Below are 18,557 nucleotides of genomic sequence, written 5' to 3'. Positions count from 1 at the left end.
TCAATCAGTGTGAGCGAGGACATCCAGAGCCAACGACTCGCTTTAACATCACATGCACTCCTTCTGGGTCTCTGAGGACGTGTTTTCCCTAATGCTAAAGCAAAATGAGCTAAAGGGAAGGACAATTTGCTTCGGTTTGTCTCATCTGAAGCCACATCCTGGCTTTCCCGAATCTGGGAATGAAACATGTTTGAACTGTAAAGGGGCGAGCTGTTCTCGGGCCTCTCGTGGACCGGACCCGACCGCAAGAGAACCGGCGTCTGACTGCAACCACGACCAGATCCAGCTCTATTCTCGGAGTAAAGATCATGTCACCACGCCATCATAACAATATTTTACGTTTGTGATCATTTTCAACAAATGACTCACAAAATATAGATAAGTCACATTCACTCTCGAATGGAGAAAAGGCCCGTTTTAGGATCATTTTCCATAATAATTAAACACAATTCCCCAGAGACTTCACAAGATTATGCGACCATTCAAAAGTTTGGGTTCAGCAAGATTTTGGACATAATATCGATATTCAGCAAAGACGCATTAAATTGATCAAAAGTTCCAGTAAAATGTTACAAAAGATTCTATTTCAGATAAATACTGCTCTTTTGAACTTTATTTTCATCAAATAACCATGAAAAATAAAATCTATTTTTTAAAAGCTGTTTTCAACATTGATAATAATCATAAATGTTTGTTGATCATCAGATCATCATATTAAAGTGATTTAAGGATCATGTGACACTGAAGACTGGAGTAATGATGCTGAAAATCACAGGAATAAATTACACTTTACTGTATATTCACATAGAAAACTGATGATTTACATTATAGCCTAATAATATTTCACTGTTTTATAGTATACACAGCCTTGATGAGTAGAAGAGATGCCTTCTTGAATGGTGATATTTTGGGGGGACATGTTCTTAATCGTGAAAATAATTTGATATAAAAGACCAGATTAATCTGAGGACTGGCTCAAAACTGGACTTTGCGAGAATACGTCCTACACATTCCCAGTAAAGTATACGGCGCTGTACACACAGTTTGTGCTGTGAGGAACGCTGTGTTTCTAAGCTAACATCCGCTGGGTTTCTGAGCTCAGGCTGGGGGATTTACACAATATTTAGTCAGTTTTAGATTTCTGCACACACAGCCTACAAATGAGCGGCCGTTGCCTTATTGTTTGCTGGTGTGGATTTTGAAAATGATTATTTTACCGAGTCTCAGTTTATGGTGTTACCGGGATTAGCTGTCCATTAACACATTTCCCAGATGGCAACTTCACATTGGCAGCGACGCGAGGTGCCAGAGCCGTAATCTTAGGACACACGGAGTGTGTTTCGAGCGAGAGCGATGGGCTTTCGGCCATCACAAACACACACACCGCCCCTCAGATCAACTCAGGTTTATTTTCCTTTGCCGCGCTTCAAAAACTGCCACTCATTAGCCGTATAGCGCTAGCATGAGCGCTGCCGATGTGTGTGTGGACATCAGATTAGCATCTCACAAAAGCATTCTGGGATTGAACAATGCTATGTTTTTTTGTATATGTGTGATGCTCTGTCTCTGTTTTTAGGGTGACTGTGTAACATTCTGTCAAGGGTCGGATGAAAAATAGCCTCTTGGGTTAATTCTGGCACGTTTACACTTGTTTATTAATGTGCATTGACCCTGTAAATAAATATTTATTATTATTTTATTTTTTTATGAGTTGGACTGTGATTGTAATTGTTTCAGACTGGTGTTTAAACCTCGCCGCTGTGATTTTGTTTTAGTGTGACGTTATTGTTTTAATCTGGGTCTTATAAACTAGGCTACATGGGGACAAATAATGGACACATGGAAACAATGCTGGCAAAATACAAACTAGCCTATATAATACTGAGTATGTCTATAACTGGATTGCCCATGTAGTGATGATAGCAGTGCCGTTTCAGATACTGAGGTGTAGAGAATAAAACTCGTATGGACAAGGCAATTCGTTTTCAACACAACTGACATCATCAGATATTGGAATTTATGAAATATAGGACCAATTAAATCAATCAACCAATCATCAGACACTAATAAATAAATAAAAATATTATGGAATAAATATATACAGTAGTGAAAATTTGAAGTGGATCAAAACCTTTAATCAAAGTTAGCCTATACTTTCTTGTCTAATTACAACTTTGATTAACTTTTTTAATCCACTTCAAGTGTTGACTACTGTGTGTGTGTGTGTATACATATATATATATATATATATATATATATATATATATATATATATATATATATAGGGAGAGAGAGAGAGAGAAATAAAGGGTGCATAAGTCATTGCCCCCCTATGTTAAATTCCCATAGAGTCAGGCAGATTTTTATTTTTAAAAGCCAGTTATTTCATGGATCCAGGATAATATGCATCCTGATAAAGTTCCCTTGGCCTTTGGGATTAAAATATCCCCATATCATCACACATCTTCACCACACCTAGAGATTGGCATGGTTTTACTTCGGTTAGCCTAATAGCTGGTTTGATTTGCATTGAAAGATGATCTTATGGAAAGTACCCCATGCCAATCTCTAGGTGTGGTGGAAGGTGTGTGATGATGTGGGGATATTTTAATCCCAAAGGCCAAGGGAACTTTATCAGGATGCATATTATCCTGGATCCATGAAATAACTGGCTTTTAAAAATAAAAATCTGCCTGACTCTATGGGAATTTAACATAGGGGTGTCCTGACTTATGCACCCTGTATTTTAAGGGAAAACATTTATTTATTTATGATACATTATTCATTCACAAAGAAAATTGGTGTACTTAAAGGTTGGAGTTTTCCTCATTTTTTTAATTAAGGCATTAAGATCAATATCCAAAAGATGATTTTTTATTCCTCTTTTTAGGCAACTTTAGCATGGGTGCCAAAACTTATTCATACCACTGTATTATATAGACTCATTACATGCAAAGTGGGATATTTCAAGCCTTTATTTGTTATAATTGTTTGTGATGATTATGGCTTACAGATATGAAAACCCCAAATTCAAAATTAGAATATTGTGAAAAGGTTTTCATATCTGTAATCCATAATTATCAACATTATAACAAATAAAGGCTTGAAATATCTCACTTTGCATGTAATGAGTCTATATAATATATTAGTTTCACCTTTTAAGTTGAATTACTGAAATTAATGAACTTTTGCACCATATTCTAATTTTTCAAGTGCCACCTGTATGTCTAAGAGTACTCTGCTGAAAGGAAATTTTAAAAATACAGAATTTAACATAATCTTAATGAATCATGTGTAATCAGATTAATGTATTTAATGGAGGAAATATCCATCACATGATGTCAATCAAATGCCAAATATCACAAACACCCGAGTCCTGAGTCTGGATGTCCGTCCTCAGCGCCGTGACTCTGGGCTTCGGTCTTAAAACAATGTAGGAGAAAATCTGCAAGCCCTCTGGCAGCGGGACAGACCACTGAGACCTTTGATTTAATGAGTCACTCACCCGAGCTTAAAGCCAGAAATGAAAATATCCCAAACCACTAACCATTTGATAATGGGGTCCAGTCTGACGGAGATGTTTAGCTCTTTTGTTCGGTCAGTTTGCGTAGGATGCAAGACGGCTTTTAAACAACACAATCTGGCTGGGAGTGCCATTTACATGCCTTTCATGTTCCATAAAAAGTCTTGATTCGAGGATTATAAGCCATTAACCAAACCAGCAGGAGGAGAATCACCACATTACTAACTTAAATCTGAAGCAAACACGATCTGAATACTAAAAAAGGGAAGATATATAGGCTAGAGTATAATGTGTGTGTGGGGACTGACTCTATTACGTCATTCACGTGATTAATGGAGTGGGCGGAGCTTCTTGTTAAATTCTCTGATTGGTGGAGATTCATTGGTTCATTCTCCTGTTAAACAATATTTGAAATTATGCTGTCTGTTGTAGTTTATAAGTTGACGTTAAAAATAAATTCCCCTAAGGAGAAAATCTATTAGAAAACATGTGACTTGTGAGTGACCAATCAGAATCGAGTATTCTTATAACTGTGGTTCCAATTATTCATGAAAACATAATATTGGGTCATTGTAAGGCTTTATAACGCACAAAGGCTTCAAGTAAATTGTTCCTCTGTATTTTGTTAGCAGTGCTCTAATGTTAAGGTGAATGAAAATATGAACACATGCTGAGATTTGGCATACGCTTTTTATTTGGTTAGCTGTTGGAACTGAACGTCCCAGCATTCCTGGCAAGGACTTTTACACCCAACCTAAATAACACTGATGTTGACATTGAAATAATACCAAAGTTGACAAAAATATACTCAAAATATTCAAAATACCAAATTTTATATTAGAACTAAACATTAACGTCAAATATAAATGTGTCAGTTCATTGATGCCGGGGAATTTATGAGCGTTTGAGAGGACAGAAACCACAGCAGGAATAGTGGAGCTCGTGTGATGCAAAACCACGCTCCCTCGCTGATTCCCTCTCTACACACACACGTATACACACACATATACATGCACACACATATACACACACACAGAGTCTAATATACACTTATATTTCACACATACACTCTCAGAAAAAAAAAATATACAAAAGCTGTCACTAGGGTTGTACCTTTTGTACCCAAAGGCTGCATATTGCTACCTTAGTGGTACATATTAGCATCTAAAATGGACATATTATGACCTAAAATGTACATATTAGGACCTAAAATGGACATATTAGGACCTAAAATGGACATATTAGCTCCTGAAATGTACATATTAGCACCTAAAATGTACATATTAGCACCTAAAATGTACATATTAGCACCTAAAATGTACATATTAGGACCTAAAATGGACATATTAGCTCCTGAAATGTACATATTAGCACCTAAAATGTACATATTAGGACCTAAAATGTACATATTAGGACCTAAAATGTACATATTAGCTCCTGAAATTGACATATTAGCACCTAAAATGTACATATTAGCACCTAAAATGTACATATTAGCTCCTGAAATTTACATATTAGCACCTAAAATGTACATATCAGCAACTAAAATGTACATATCAGCAAATAAAATGTACATATTAGTACCTAAATGTACATATTAGCACCTAAAATGTACATATCAGCACTTAAAATGTACATATCAGCACTTAAAATGTACATATTAGCACCTAAAATGGACAAAAGTTTACCTTTTGAAAAGGTACAGCCCCAGTGACAGCTTTTGTACCTTTTTTTCTGAGAGTGTACAATAAGATCAGCCTTGTAAAGTGTGTATTGCGCCTGTATTTTATACGTCTAAGGTCAAATTAAAGTTCTTTGACCTCTATATTGGTGTTTCCATGAGAGCAAATGAACTAGGCCTGTGTAGTTTCAATGTCCATCGTCGTACACGTTATATTAAATCAACATAAATCTAATATGCGTACGTCTACAGCTAATTAAAACGCTTTATAAGCTTCATTTAATATTTAACGAGTAACGGATGGTTGAGATTGATCATGGAGAGCTGGATAACTGAAAGATAAACTCTCTTTACTGTGTTGCCACAAATAACACATCCATCACCATGACGTCTCTCGTCACACACACACACACACACACACTCCAGTCGCTCGCTGGACGTAGAGGAAGCAGAGAGAGCGGCCATGCAGGACCGATTTTGCTTTTAATATTTCGTTCCATAGTGTTTGACACTGAACGATGCAAAAAAAAGGCTCATTAAATATCCATTGCAAAAAAAAAGAGTCATTGCATTTATAAGAAACCCTAATGAGAGTAGATCAGAAACACTGGATGATGACTAAATTCATTCACATTAAACGATGGACAAATCAAATCAAAGAAACTCACAGGAACGGGCATGATATTTTAAACTACTGTGGTTGTGCCAACAGCTCATTAAAATTAATCAATAATAATATTATAAACATGCCTAAACCCTCAATATCTCATGATAATTGCATATTTTACAGCAAAACAAGACTGATTAAAAGGTCTTTGTTTCGTAAATGCTTTTCTTACTCCGTATTCTTGTCTCGTTTCCAGTCCAAATATCTACAAATTCTTAAATCAAGATTAAAATAGTAAAAGGCCATAAGATATTATGTCTTGTTTTCTAGGGAAATAAATCAAAATGAAGTGAGTTTTTTGCTTAAAACGAGCAAAATTATCTGCCATCTGCAATTGTTTCTGTTCTAATTATTTTTCTTACCCCAATGGCAGATAATTGAGCTTTTTTAAAAGAAAAGAAAAAACAAGATATAATATCTTATGACCTTTTACTACTTTAATAAATGCATCTTGATTTAAGAACTTTTAGATATTTGGACTGGAAACGAGACAAGAATACGGAGTAAGAAAAGCATTTTTTGCAGTGATTATGAAACAAAGACCTTTTAATCAGTCTTGTTTTGCTGTAAAATATGCAATTATCATGAGATATTGAAGGTTTAGGCATGTTTATAATATTATTAAAATATATACTGGCATTTTTTTGCGGTCATTCCCACAATTGTGCCGTAAAGCCACCAAAAGTTGCACTTTAGCCATTTTTTTAGCCATTTTGTCTGAAGTGTCCGCATGCACACGATCAGCGAAGGTTCTGGCGTGTTTGTTTTGTCTGCACATGAACGCTCGGCAACTAAAGGTTTCACACTTCATTCAGAGCAGCGGTAACCTTCAGCGTCCGCTCGTCACTTCACACACACCCACAGACAAAGCAGGAGCGCAGCTGTTTAACCTCCAGCAGAGACGACGACGTGCCGCTCACACACACACACACGGCCAACGCCGCTTCCAATGCTTCACTGCAGGACACATCACATGCGCATGCGCTTTCAACACCAGGACTTTAGGCCAGAATTTTTATGAGGGATGATGCTTAGAAAATGTATATTTTGTTACAATATTTTCTTATATATCAGTTTAATACACATAGAAAACTAAGGGTGCGTTTACACAACAACGATATGCTTAAAACAGGGAAGTTTTTGCGAACAGACGACTCCATTATCAGAACAGAACGATGCGCATTCACGCGGATTCGCGGATGTATTCTTCTGCCGTGCCACTAGAGGGCGATGAAACTATCGATTGAACATGTGACACGCATGTGCATGACGTAATCGTCTTCAGAGATTCGCATTTTTGTTGTTTACATGGAGATAGTTTTTTTTTTAAATTGCACTTTGAAACACGTTTTTAAAAGTTACCCAAAACGTGGTTGTCGTGTAAACGAATGGCCCAAAACGCATACAAAGTTTTACGTTTTTAGTTGAAAATGGTGTCATGTAAACCATTCGTATGTTGATCACACTGTGGCACAATCAAAACATTGCCCTGTTTGCTAATCCGACCAGCCTGACATGGCAACAGCGACTCAGCCAATGGCATGGGTTTGGGGCGGGGCCATCTGAGTTTCTAACCAATGGCTGAGGGGGGGAGGGATTTTGAAAAAATATTCCAAAATAGTCCCAAAATCACACACACAACCCTTCTAAGAGGACGTTTACACGACAGTTTTAAAATAAAAACTGAAAACTTTTTATGTATTTAGGCCATTAATTTACGCAGCAACGACATTTTGGGCGTTTTTGGCCAAAAAATGCAAACTTTTGAAAATGATATCGTCACTGTCTCTGTATAAACTACAAAAACGTAAATTTGTGAAAATGGTGACATCATTCGCATTATGTGTTCAGTCAATTATGTGTTCTTCAAAAAGTGACATCGCCATCTACTGGCCTGGCAGCAGAACATAGCGCTTTTAATCGTTTTCATGGATCCGTGTGAAAGGGGATCGTTTTCGTCCGTACGCGAAAAATGCAAAGGAAAAACTTTTTTAGTACATCGTTGTCTAAAAATACCCTAAATACCCCAAAATTAATTAGAAAAATTACAAATATTCAGTGTAGTGGTCTCAAGTAATATAATATGCATGGATATTTAAATTAGCTTTGTTGTCGTGACATATACCAACAACTTCCCATCTTAACATGTTATAATAACTTTGGTTGTTGAAATAAGTTTGGTGATGCCTAAAGAAAAATAATATAGAAAATTCTTATAGGATTTAAAAATAGGAACCATATTTGAGTGTAAATGGCTTTGGAAAATGTATGTTTTTCTAGTGCTGAGCAGCGATTAATCGCATCCAAAATAAAAGTTTGTGTTTACATAATATATGTGTGCGTGCTGTGCATAATTATTTGACATATATTAATACACACACACACACACACACACACGCAAGAATACATTTAAGATTTTTTTATTTAAATATAAAATATTCATATTTATTTATAATATAAATTATATATATATATATATATATAATTTATATTACAAATAAATATGAATATTTTATATTTAAATAAAAAAAATCTTAAATGTATTCTTATATATATATTAGGGCTGTCAAACGATTAATCGCGATTAATTGCATCCAAAATAAAAGGTTGTGTTTACAGAATATATGTGGGTGCACTGTGTATAATTATTTTGTATATATATTAAATATTTATATTTATATATTATATAAATTATAAATCTATATACAGTATATACATGAAAATATTTCTTAAATATACAAGCATCTGTGTGTATTTGTATATATAAAATAATTATACACAGTGCACCCACATACTGTATATTATGTAAACACAAACTTTTATTTTGGATGCAATTAATCACGATTAATCGTTTGACAGCCCTAATATATATGATGCAATATATATATATATGCAAATATGTCTTAAATTTATATACACATGCATATGTGTGTATTTATATATATAAAATAATTATACACACACAGCACACAAACATATTATGTAAACACAAACTTTTATTTTGGATCCGATTAATCCCTGCTCAGCACTTAGAAAAAAAATAGAAATGAGAAAAACCGAGAACTCAAGCAATGCTGTATGTATTAGTATAGCGAAATCTTACGATTTCAAAGACGTATTGCAAATGATTTGCTCAAGCCATAGCCATATATAAGAGCCTCAGATGTCCAGCGCCAGAAAGGACTAATGCATGAACTTGGCTTGAGTAACAATGGCCGCCTCTTTATTCTTCATGAACAGCAGGACTTTGGGGTGTGATGTTCAGCGGGACTGTTGCTGGCAGCGGCGCTTTAATTGCCGGGGTGAGAAAAAGTCTGAATTTAGTTTTTGGTTGGCCAATATTGCACAAAAGGTCCTTTCAGGTAGTCGAATGTATTTCAGAGGGTGAGCTGTCAGATTACAGACAGGAAACGTTTAAGATAAAACTGCATGAATAGTCCCACTATATGCAGCATGAGAAGAAACAGCAACACCCAGAAGGAACACATGGGTGATCAAAACGGATTTCATATAAAATTGGCTTTGGACCATTTCAAACCACCCTGTGCATGATGACGACTCTCTCTGGAAATGAAATATGGCATCATATATATGATTAAACGCAGCCATGTGGGCCTGAATATGATATGGAAAGCTTTAAAACACAATTATTCTATGAGCTGCTTTGATATGCGATCTATAGTGTGACAAACGGCCCTCTGGAAACATCAGAGCTCGGCTTTACGTTGAAATCTCCACTGTCTCCTTCAAGACATCATTAACGTTTAGACTTGTGTGTCTGGACTAGCTCAAGCAGAACTCCAACTTCTTCTCAATGGGAGATATTGCACACCGTGTTACAAATGAGCCTAATTATTGACAGAAGAAACACCGCTGTCGTTGATGTTCGACTTCTTCCAGTGGTTGCTCTAATCCTGAGGGCTTTTGTCTGCTGTGAGGGCGACTCCCTGCCTGGAGTCAGACACAAAGAAGCACGCAGACCCGAGACCAAGCGCTCGCGAAGCCATGGAGTCTGAGCAAGCCGTGGCTAAATGGAGCGTGACTCAAACCACGCTCTCTGTACATGCAGATGACGGACAGATTGCAGAGCGCCGTGGGAGAGCTGTTGAAGACGGAGTCACGTTTACCATTGTTTTGACCAAATTTTGTGGGCGAAATCCAAGTCCCACTTGGATTGAACGAACAGCTTTGATGTGCTGACGTAATATCACGGATGGGTGGGACATATTGAATGGCTCCTCCCCCATTTCAAATAGCCAATAGCGTTTAGTTTACATCACGGACATGGAGGCGAATCCGAGCGCTGATGATACACTGGATTCAATAGTAGATGTGAACTAGAAAAAAAGTTTAATGAAACTAACTTTAAGTTGGCTTGAGAAAGCCAGACCAGAGAGTTTGAAGAAGTTTAAAGTAGTTTGAAGTTTGATAGATGGATTAGTTAGAAAGAGAATAGTTCGAAAGATAGATACATAGATAGATAGAAAGATTAGTTTCAATGAAAGGAAGATTAGGTAGAAAGAAAGAAAGAAAGAAAGAAAGAAAGAAAGAAAGAAAGAAAGAAAGAAAGAAAGAAAGAAAGAAAGAAAGAAAGAAAGAAAGAAAGAAAGAAAGAAAGAAAGATTAGGTAGAAAGAAAGAAAAATAGATAGATAGATTAGTTAGAAAGAAAGATGGATAGATTAGTTAGAAAGAAAGATGGATAGATTGGTTAGGTAGAAAGAAAGAAAAATAGATAGATAGATTAGTTAGAAAGAAAGATGGATAGATTTGTTAGAAAGAAAGATGGATAGATTGGTTAGGTAGAAAGAAAGAACGATAGATTAGTTAGAAAGAAAGATTGATAGATTTGTTAGGAATAAAGATGGATAGATTAGTTAGAAAGAAAGATGGATAGATTGGTTAGGTAGAAAGAAAGAACGATAGATTAGTTAGAAAGAAAGATTGATAGATTTGTTAGGAATAAAGATGGATAGATTAGTTAGAAAGAAAGAACGATAGATTAGTTAGAAAGAAAGATTGATAGATTAGTTAGGTAGAAAGAAAGAACGATAGATTAGTTAGAAAGAAAGATAGATAGATTAGTTAGAAAGAAAGATTGATAGATTAGTTAGGTAGAAAGAAAGAACGATAGATTAGTTAGAAATAAAGATGGATAGATTAGTTAGAAAGAAAGAACGATAGATTAGTTAGAAAGAAAGATTGATAGATTAGTTAGGTAGAAAGAAAGAACGATAGATTAGTTAGAAAGAAAGAACGATAGATTAGTTAGAAAGAAAGAAAGAAAGAAAGAAAGATTAGGTAGAAAGAAAGAAAAATAGATAGATAGATTAGTTAGAAAGAAAGATGGATAGATTAGTTAGAAAGAAAGATGGATAGATTAGTTAGGTAGAAAGAAAAAACGATAGATTAGTTAGAAAGAAAGATTAGTTAGAATGCTCGCCTTATTCATAACCTTAAGGCTAACATATTCATACTAAAAGCTAAAAAAACATACATTTTGATCTCAGGGGGCCTTTAATAGGAATCCGCATGATTGGGGGCAGATTTCGCAACTGCCCAGCTAAGGCCGTGTGTCAACCAAAGCGTTTTTCCACGCGCCTGGCGTACGTTTTCAATTGTTTTCAATAGGAGCGCCGCGTTTTTTAAACGCCATGAGCGTAACGAGGCGCTGAGCGTTTTATTCACGCTGAAGCGCCGAGCGCCCAGCGTTTTTTACTGGTTGAAAAATGAACGCAACGCTCATCACTGTCACTTTTTACCCAGCCGTCCAATCACAGTGGAGGAGGGGCGGGGCTAATACCACACTGACCAACTGTCACATACATGTTCTATGTTCAATACAACGAAATCAACCAAATGGATGAAAAATACATTTTTAGTATGAAACTAATTATCTACAAAATCAGTTACAAGTAAACTGTGTTGCGATATTCTGTATCATAGCAACGAAACGTCTCAACGTAAAAAACGCTGCGCTGCCAAAACGCCCTCAAGCGCCCAAAGCACGGCGTCTTCAGCAGAGCGTCTGGTGTTGTCAGCTGGCAAAATTGCTCATTGTGGAAATTGCTGTGGCTTTATTGCTCATTCAAAGATGCCTGGTCTTCAATAATGTTATAATGTCCAATCATTCAGGGACCCTTTTCGAACTGTCACCACTCGTTACAGAGAACGTTCAAAAGTAACAATCCCAAAATGAAATGGAATGTTTGCGCAACCAAGAACATTTTTTTAAAAAACTGGACGTTTTGAACAGTCAGAAACGACATCATTATTCACAATAAACAATGAATCTTTACGTACCTTTAATGTAAATTAGTCAATAATTGCTGTTGGCGACCCATTTTACATTATTTCCATAAAGTTCCAATTACATTTTTGTTTCCATGTATGTTTGTAAATTGTTTTTCTTTTTTGCCTTTTCTTTTGAAGTTGACCGAAATTAACTTAACTAACTAAAAGTCATATTACTTACATTTCATTTTGAAATTGAATATAATTTTGTCACGATGATGCGTTTTTCCAATGATCCAGGATTTTGCAGACTAGACTACGGGATGTATGAAATTGGTAGTTATTTGGCAAGCGGCTAACATTCAAGGTAAGGAAAAGTCAATAGTTCAAAGTCAATTTCGTCTTTAAATTTAGACTTTAACAACATTTTGTTTTATTTGAGCTAACAAATCTGGTCTGCTTTCAATCAGGCAAGGCTAGTCGAGCCAGAGTTAAAAGACACTGAGCACTGGTCCTCTAACTTCACAGTGGGCCATTTAGAGGAGCCGTAATGAGAGCGTGACTGTGTACAGTGTGTCAACAACGTCTTTAATGTTTCAAACTGTCTTTGTAATTCTGCAAAGCCACAAATGAAGCAGCTGTCTATGGTTTAAGTTCAACCCCAGTCCAAACAACACAAACACACAGAGACGTGGATCTCGAAAGCAGATCTTCATACTCAACTCAAGGCCTGAGACGGACAATCAGAACAAACATTATTCAGACACCAGATATAAGTTTTAATATCCGTTTACTAGTGTGATCAGGACACTATAGTTCATTTCTGTGAGTGAGGAGAGCAAAATAAAGTAAACCGTGACATATTACACCCGTGTGACATATTGGGACCAAATATGATTCGGACACTTTGAGCTGATGATGTTCTGCTGAAGTGTGTTTTCTGTAACCGCTAATGCTCTTTTCACACACACACTGAACAACATGAAGCATTGCTTGAGCTAAACTGGTATTATCTAATTGTGTAGTTCAATTGAACAGATATTCAACATAATTCATGCGTGAGAGTCCAACAGAAGGACGGACAAAACCAGTCAAATATCCACTGATCTGAGAACTGAGTTCTGCTCATATTTATTAACATTTTCTATAGTGAATAAACTGAAAATGTGAGAAATGTTGAACTAAGGTGTCTGAATATATTTTGGTTTGGCTGTAAGTGTGTGAACATAAATGCTTTACCTGTGCAGGGTCCAATTAAAGCACCGTTATGGTCCAAATGTCAGATCGTACGTAATAATTCAACATAATGCAAAGTTTGCATGTTGTTTCTGATGAAGAGAGCCATACAAAAGGAAGCAGTTGCAAATATTTGCACAAACTGATGCTGTTTTTGGTCAGTTTGGTTGTACCTTTGTGTATCACATCCTCTATAAAGGTAAATAACTGTTTACTTTCTGTATACGAGCAGACAAAATATTTCCTCAGTGCAATAAAATATTCACCTAAAAACTAGCGTCCCACCCACGAGAGGTCTGGAGTTTACAGAGATCACTTACAGTTGTGTTTATGATGCTGAAGTGATTGACCTGATACGGATATAACATTTGAAAATCATTCATTTGGGTCAAAGAGGAGTGCATGCTTTATTTGGACATTTTGGATTAGTTCACTTTTAATAAAACTTTAGCTGATAATTTACTCACCCCCATGTCATCCAAGATGTCCATGTCTTTCTTTCTTCAGTCGAAAAGAAATTAAGGTTTTTGATGAAAACGTTCCAGGATTTTCTCCATATAATGGACTTCAATGGGGTCCAAACGGTTCAAGGTCCAAAAGACAGTTTCAGTGCAAACTACAAACTGTTCAAAGGGCTTTAAGTGATTCCAGACGATGAATAAGGGTCTTATCAAGCGAAACGATCGCTCATTTAATAAATAAATAACAAAGTTTAAGTTTTATAAGCTCAAATGCTCGCCTTGCTCTGTTCTGTGATGGGCATTCGTGACTCTCCTGTTCGAACTCGTTCATCTAAACGAACAAATCTTTTTTCGAGTCATTTTGTTCGTTGAATTAACAGAGCAAGGCGAGCATTTGAGCTTATAAAACTTAAACTTTGTTATTTATTTATTAAACGAGCGATTGTTTCACTAGATAAGACCCTTATTCATCGTCTGGGATCATTTAAAGTCCTTTGAACAGTTTGTAGTTTGCACTGAAACTCTCATTTGGACCTTGAACCGTTTGGTCCCCATTGAAGTCCATTATATGGAGAAAATCCTGGAATGTTTTCATCAAAAACCTTAATTTCTTTATATGGTGGCCGATATATTGTGGATCATAATTGACCTGTCACTTACATGAGATCAGCCAATAGCAAACCACAAATCCTATGGTGACAAATTAAAATTCATATGTAAAATGTGTGTCTCATCATAAACGATCTACTATGATATGAGATTTTATCTCATATCACCTATTGTTTGAGAACCTAGTCACAAGCTAGCAACACTCAAACCACTGTTATCCCTATATAAGAAAACTCTTAAAGTACTCGATAAGAAATTTTCATCATTGTCATGTTTTAAAAAAATATAATCAATTGAATTTCGAAAACTTGATTATATACGCAGATCTCTGTCTTGTGTGTACAATCCTCCTGTATTGTGCCAGTTTATGAGCACAGCAGCACCAAATGCTCTCAGATCTACAAGGAGTGCTTGTGTTTAGATAGGGGAAACCTTTGACATTAGTTATTGTCCTAGCTATATTGTTTTTATGTTTTTTTTGTTTTGTTTTTTGTTTGTTTTTTGTTTTAGGTGTGACATCAAGATCTGTCCAGGGACAGCAGATGTAAAATAGCCTACTGGCTAATTCTGGCACACTGTACATTTAATCATGTATCATTAGTGTGCATTGTCCCTGTTAAATAAACCTGAAATAAAATACTAAAGTAGATGCCTCGTATACAGCTGTTGTGTGGTTCGTTTTTCCTGCACCCTATACGTTTTTGAGCAGTCGTGCAAGTTTTGATTTGAACATAATTTTGCGGCCTATCTTTCAGCGTAGGGAACCCCTTTTACTGTCTATGTAGGGAACACGTCATGGACTCTGTCTGGATTAAGACAGCTCTGTGTTCAGTTAAACAGGGGAGCTTGACTGCTCGACTCTCTGATCTTGACTTCATTGGGCGTTTTATCTCAAATAAACAGTGTTGGGTGTTTCTGGCGTACCAGTGGGTCGTGGGAAGCAGAGGTCCCGATTGTTACAGATCCAAGACGGGAGGCTTCAGAAGTTCAAGCCCTCACTATCTGTGAAAACAGACGTCAGACGAGGCAGATGTTCGACAGACACTCGACACGATCAGGACACAGAGGAGGCGTTGCACTCATAAGAGACAATTGAGAATGTAAATATAAAGGGTTCTGTATCGCATCTCGGGGAAAACCAGAGCTGACAGCGGAAGAGATCAGTGTGTTTGGACAGACATCGAGTGCAGAATTACTCATCTTACACCAAAACACTCTGAATACTCACAGGGAAAGACAGCCGAGCTGGAATAAAGCGTATGATCGTGATAGAACAATATTATGTTTTAATAATAATAATAAATCCAATAGGGAAACCACCGGAGAACATCGGGGATATGGTACTGTTTTCTGAAGAAAAAGAGCACTTTTGCAACACACTTTTGAGTGTGTAGTAGCAGAAGAGAAATAAACTAGCCTACTCCGTCAAACCTTTCTAGTTAAGTGCGTCCTGTCGCCGTTTAAACTGCCCTGTCAATCATCTTTTCACAGTTAAAGTCCTTCACATTTAATTGAATTTCCTACCGTTGAGAGAAATGCAGAAGCACATTGATCTGTACGGAGACTCCTCGTGTGTTTGCATAATGATGCGTTTAAAAGTTTAAAGTAAAAGTTAATATAAAGTTCACAATGCTGTTGCAGAGGAAATATAATGTGGATAACATTGAATACATATATTTTCAGCATGTTAGATACTGTATATTAATCACTCAAACACAAGCCCTATATCTAAACCTCTCTACTTAACTGGCAGACTCGCAGATCCGCCATTTTGTAGTTTTTTAACACTTTTTTTATTCGAGTTTGTAGTTCTAATTGATTCCTCGTCCAACGTGTGTGCATGAATCTGCATTTCGGAAAAAGTAGGACATCCAGGAATCGTTGTAATTATAATTTCAACATACGATTTGAGAGGAAATACTATTTAGGACGGATATAGTGCGCGAATTGTGACGCAGCAAAGGAGAAATGAGGTAAATAAACAAACAACAGGTGAACATCATCAGCACTAACTAGGTCAACTAAACAGAGCATAACGTTACCATATTAAAGCTGCACACAAATCAGTGCTTCAAACAATCCAGCAAAAATTGCAATTTTTTACTAAAAAAAAAAAAAAAAAAAAAAAAAGAGTAAAACAAATACGCATCTAAAAATTTCACATTTAATGTTCAGTTAATAATGTGTAACTATTGTCATTCAGATTCCTTGGTAAGAGAACTGTGTTTGAACTCTAAATCAATAAATCCATCAATGAATCAATCATAAAAATGAATCAATGTTGTCACGTCTATTGTAAACGCATTTCTCGTCATTTATCACTCCACGTCAGTGAAAGGAGCATTCAGCGATATATGAACGTCCTCCATCATCATATCAAGCCTCTCAACATCTGTTTTCATGACCACACCACAAGTTAAGCTCAAGATGAGATGCTAATTTATTCAATTAATTACACAGTCCAGAAAGTAGAGGACCATAATCAGTGAAACTGTCATGCTTTAACATTAGTCAAGGTGTTTCTGACAGCGCCTGGTTTAAGAAAATGACTAAAATGACTGTACACTGCAAAACATGATGTTCTTTCTCAGTATGTCTTGTCTTCCAGTAATACGTTACAATAAGGTTTTGTTTAACATTATGAAATGTATTAACATGAACTAACCATGTGTTTATTAATCTTTGTTAATGTTAGTTAACATAAATCCAGCTGTTCGTTGTGTGTTCATGTTCACAGTGCATTAACTAATGCTAACAAATACAACCTTTGATTTTAATAATGTATTAGTAAATGTTTAAATTTCTTACATAAGATTAATAAATGCTAGAAGTGCAGTTCATTATTAATTCATGTTAACTAATGCAAATGTATTGTAAAGTATTCCCTTTTTTTTTCTAGGACAAAATATTGTAGGCTATACATAAAAAACATTCTTATATCAAGATAAATTTAAAATAAGTCAAAATATTAAGTCTGTGTTTCTGATATTTTTTTTTTTATCAAAGTTGAGCAAATGTTTGCTTAAAAAGAACAAATATCTGCCAAATGGAGTCAGAAAAATAATCGTGTAAGTTAATTTTGACATTATGCATAAACTCAGTTTGGTGATTTTCCACCCAGTGAACAAGACTTAATATCTTCAGTCATTTTGCTTCTCCAGTAAATGTGTTTTAATTTAAGAACGCCTAGATATTTGTGCTGGAAAAAAAAAAATGCATTGAGGACGAACTTCATGTTTTTTGTTGTGTATTGATTAAACATCATAGAAAATGCCATAAAAATTGGAAGTGCGTATTAAACAAGACAAGACACGTCCAATAATAAGCCATAAACCAGTTTCTGTTTATAATCATATTTACAATTTGGCTTATATCAACAATCATTGTATACGAATAAAAATAAGGTTTAATTGAAGATAAAGAATAGTTTTCAATCATAAGAAGATTTACTCACGTTTTGAAAGTTATTCTGATTTATTACACACATGTTGCTTGATTAGAGTTGAGTTAGTCTTACCTGCAGCGAGGCACACTGGGAGAATGAGTCTGAATATGAGTCCACACACCACCTCCGAGGCCATCATATCAGCACAATAATATAATAACTGAGATCAGAATTCACAAATCTCTCCACGTCCAGTCTTTCTGTCGGCTTCGGCCGCAGGACATGATCCTGATCCTGGATCAGTCTATAGTCCGCATGGTAAACATCAGCGTGAAGAAGTTTAAAGTCCCGAAGGTCTCCTCAGTTCTCCTCAGACATGTTGTGCTCTTCTCCAAACTGGGTTTAGCTCTTCTCCAAACTGGTCTCGCTGTTACCTGTTGACAGGAGAGATCATGGTGCTTCACGCGCGTTGCGAAACATCAACAAGTTGCATTTTTATTCGCTCCAAGTTTGTTGTGTTTCCTCCAAAACTGCGTGTCGTGATATTTCAGTCCTCGGCGATTGTGAAAGGAGTTCGCTCGCGTTTTCCTCAGTTCTGGAGCGTTTGACGCGCGTTTACGCGGCACAGCTGTGCGCACACTGGCATCTGGACTCACTTTTTCTCCTCCTCAATGAACAGCCTGAAGGACCACCCTGCAAAACTGACGAATAACTCCAGCAGGACTCGAGCACTGATGAAGAGGTGTGTGTGTGTGTGTGTGT

General features: G+C 36.2%; 1 protein-coding gene across 2 annotated transcripts in view; it reads right to left on the bottom strand.

The window, feature by feature from the left end:
- piezo2a (piezo-type mechanosensitive ion channel component 2a) overlaps positions 1–18,557 on the bottom strand; it is a 187,752-nt gene extending 169,195 nt beyond the window's left edge. For both annotated transcript variants that reach the window (XM_089125806.1, XM_089125807.1), the window contains exon 1: positions 17,928–18,557. In XM_089125806.1, the coding sequence (XP_088981932.1) occupies positions 17,928–17,994 (67 nt within the window). In that variant the 5' untranslated portion in view covers positions 17,995–18,557. The remainder of the gene's footprint in view (positions 1–17,927) is intronic.

This window comes from Pimephales promelas, chromosome 22, assembly GCF_988280905.1.
Source record: "Pimephales promelas chromosome 22, fPimPro1.hap1.1, whole genome shotgun sequence".
Lineage (NCBI taxonomy): Eukaryota > Metazoa > Chordata > Actinopteri > Cypriniformes > Leuciscidae > Pimephales > Pimephales promelas.
This window is presented reverse-complemented; position numbering and strand designations above follow the sequence as displayed.